The sequence below is a fragment of the Impatiens glandulifera genome, chromosome 1 (genome assembly GCF_907164915.1).
Source record: "Impatiens glandulifera chromosome 1, dImpGla2.1, whole genome shotgun sequence".
Classification (NCBI taxonomy): Eukaryota; Viridiplantae; Streptophyta; class Magnoliopsida; order Ericales; family Balsaminaceae; genus Impatiens; species Impatiens glandulifera.
The window spans coordinates 63,373,709-63,376,602 of NC_061862.1; the positions used below are offsets into that span (position 1 = coordinate 63,373,709).

General features: G+C 28.5%; 1 protein-coding gene across 1 annotated transcript; it reads right to left on the reverse strand.

The window, feature by feature from the left end:
- Positions 1-211: 211 nt before the first annotated feature.
- Positions 212-805, reverse strand: LOC124929979. The gene has a single exon (XM_047470355.1). It carries the CDS (start codon positions 803-805, stop codon positions 212-214), a length of 594 nt encoding a protein of 197 aa, XP_047326311.1.
- Between the last annotated feature and the right edge of the window lie 2,089 nt (positions 806-2,894).

The following is a 2,894-nucleotide window of genomic DNA, read 5'->3' on the forward strand; positions in this document are numbered from 1 at the left end:
AATATTTACAAATATAGTCCATATATATATTTTTATTAATACATTTATCTTCCCATAAATAAATAAATAAATAAACAAATTTTTGATAAAATATTATAATCATTATTTGCTCAAACAAAGATAATTAAAAATAAAAAGATTTATAGTTAAGAGATTACAATGATCATAAATCAATGAGAGGAGATTTATTTATCTCTTTGATTTTAGCAAGCTAATAGAAATGTGAAATAACTGGTGTACGACACAAAGGACAAGAACTGCTCCTAGTCATCCAATTGATAATACAACGATGGTGAAAGACATGGTTGCAATGCAACATCTTATTAATCTCGACTCCAACGTTAAATTTCTCCAAACAAACCACACATGTTTCTCTCCTTTCACTTTCTGACGCCGTTGACTTAGTGTCATGTATGATCTTGCATATATCGTATTTTACCCAACAATGCATGGAGAAGCGACACTTGATCCAACTTTGCCGAAAAAAGTTGTTAATTCGGTTTTCTACCTCTGTCCTTGCATCCAATTGGACGTCTGATTTTTTGAGCCATTCATTAACATAAGATGGTACATCATTTTGAAGAATGTGTTCGAAATTAATCCAAACTTTTGGGCCAATCTCAACCCCATCAGTAATCAATTCGCCTCTTATTGAACGACTAAACTCTCCCCTCATGTTTACCAAACAAACAAGCACGCTGTACTTGGGTAATCCATTACCCATAGAGGTACTGTTATCCTCGTACTGAACGCTTACATTGATGTGGTGGTAAGTTGGCGGCGCAGTTGGAATATGCACCGCCATATCGAAAAGAGCAAGAGATTTCTATATAGATCTAGAAGAAGAATTAAGGAGTCGATTGATAGGTTATAAATGGGAGATAAGAAAATAATATGACTTAGCAGAGAGTGAATACATGTGAATATTGTTAAACCAGGACAAGTTTATATATATCTATGCTTGGTGGAATACAAAATAAATGCAATTTTCAACCTGTTCTTTTACTTACTTTAATTTGCTTAGATTGTTATAATCCATGACTTTATACAAAAAAAAATATTAATAAAAGTTTGTGTATTAACTGTTTTATCCTTTAAGGTGGTTGTGAATTAAATTCAATTTGGATTTAATTATAAATATTTTTTATATCTCACCTAACATGAGTTTTGATACTTTTAAAAATTTTGATTGTAATTTTTTTATTATTTGTGTGTGTGTGTGCGTGTTGGAGTATTTTTAAATTTTACTTGTTGTGCTTAACAACTTGTTATTTTGAATGGACTTTGACATAAATTAGATTACAAAAATCTTGTGAGGGTCCAGAATTTTGTGTTTACATTAAATATGATGATACTATCTTCTTCTTTTTTGAGACAAAAGTCCATCTTTACAAAATAGTTGGTATAAGCAACATTTATTTTTTTAGAAAATCTTAAAAAAAAAAAAAAGAGAGAAAATTTTAGAAAAGTTAGAACATACAAGCATTAATGACTCATGCACTATATAAAAATTGGGATGATAATTCGGTTATATAATATTAATTGGTTCGGCTTCATTTAATCGATGAGTATTTTGATGAACAATTTACTAATACAACTCACTATCTAGTTCATGTATAATTGTCTTTGTCATAATTGTCTTTATCGTCTGATATGTTACTAAATAATGTTTATTTTACTAAGTCATATACTATTTATCTTATCATTAATGTTCTTTGAATTATATATATATTTAGTTATTAATGTGTTAATTACAATCATATTTTTATCGTTTATAACATTATATTAAGTACTTTTCAAATAATTTGTTATAAATAATTATCATATTACTTCACTTACTATCATTTAGCTTTTGATCATTGTTCCTTTGAATGTATCTCTTGCATTTGACGAGTAATAATATAAAAAATCGTAAAAAAAATATTACGATAAAAATATGATAGTATTTTTAATTTTATTTTTAACCGTTTTAAGTTTATAGGCGAATCAACCCACAATCCGACTCAAGTATCTATTTACTCTCACATTGTAGAACGATCTCTAAAACAAATGATACAGTTTGATTTCTCCTCAATTAGTTTGATCTCTAGAGTCCACTTCTTCCCCATACTACGAGTGAAAGGGAAAATATAAAGACTACCATTAATGTAGCCAAGGCGAGACTTACTATATCCATATAAATTATGTCCCCTATCTCTATTATTCAATTATTGTTCACTAATAATAGTGAAATATATAGCGCAGAGTTAAAACAAAATTATGACCGATTAAAAACTATTGATAAACCACCGCGTTCATCAAATTTGATGTTGAATTTAAAATGTATAGTGTTATTATTCTAGTTAGTTAAAGGATTGTACTTGTTTTGTTAGGTTGCAAGTTAGAACAATACCTATAACATTTTTAATTTTATTTTTAACCGTTTTAAGTTTATGGGCGGGTCAACCCACAATCCGACCCAAGTATCCATTAATCTCACATATATATCCAAATTAACCACAACTCTCGATCCGACAATCCGGACACTTTAAAAATTAAGCATCATTATATATATATAGATAATGATACTTAATTTTTAAAGTGTCCGGATTATCGGGTCAAGGGTTATAATTAATTTGGAAATATATGTAAGAGTAATGGATACTTGGGTCGGATTGTGGGTTGACCCGCCCATATATACTTAAAACGGTTAAAATAAAATTTAAAATTCTATATGTGTATTTCGAACATGCAACATAACAAAACAAATACAACTCTTTAACCAACTAGGCTAATAACACTTTATATTTTAAATTTAACACCAAATTTGATGAATGCGGGATATTTTAACAATATAAATTAAACTTTTTAACTAACTAATTATGCTTAATTTTTAAAGTGTCTGGATTACCGGG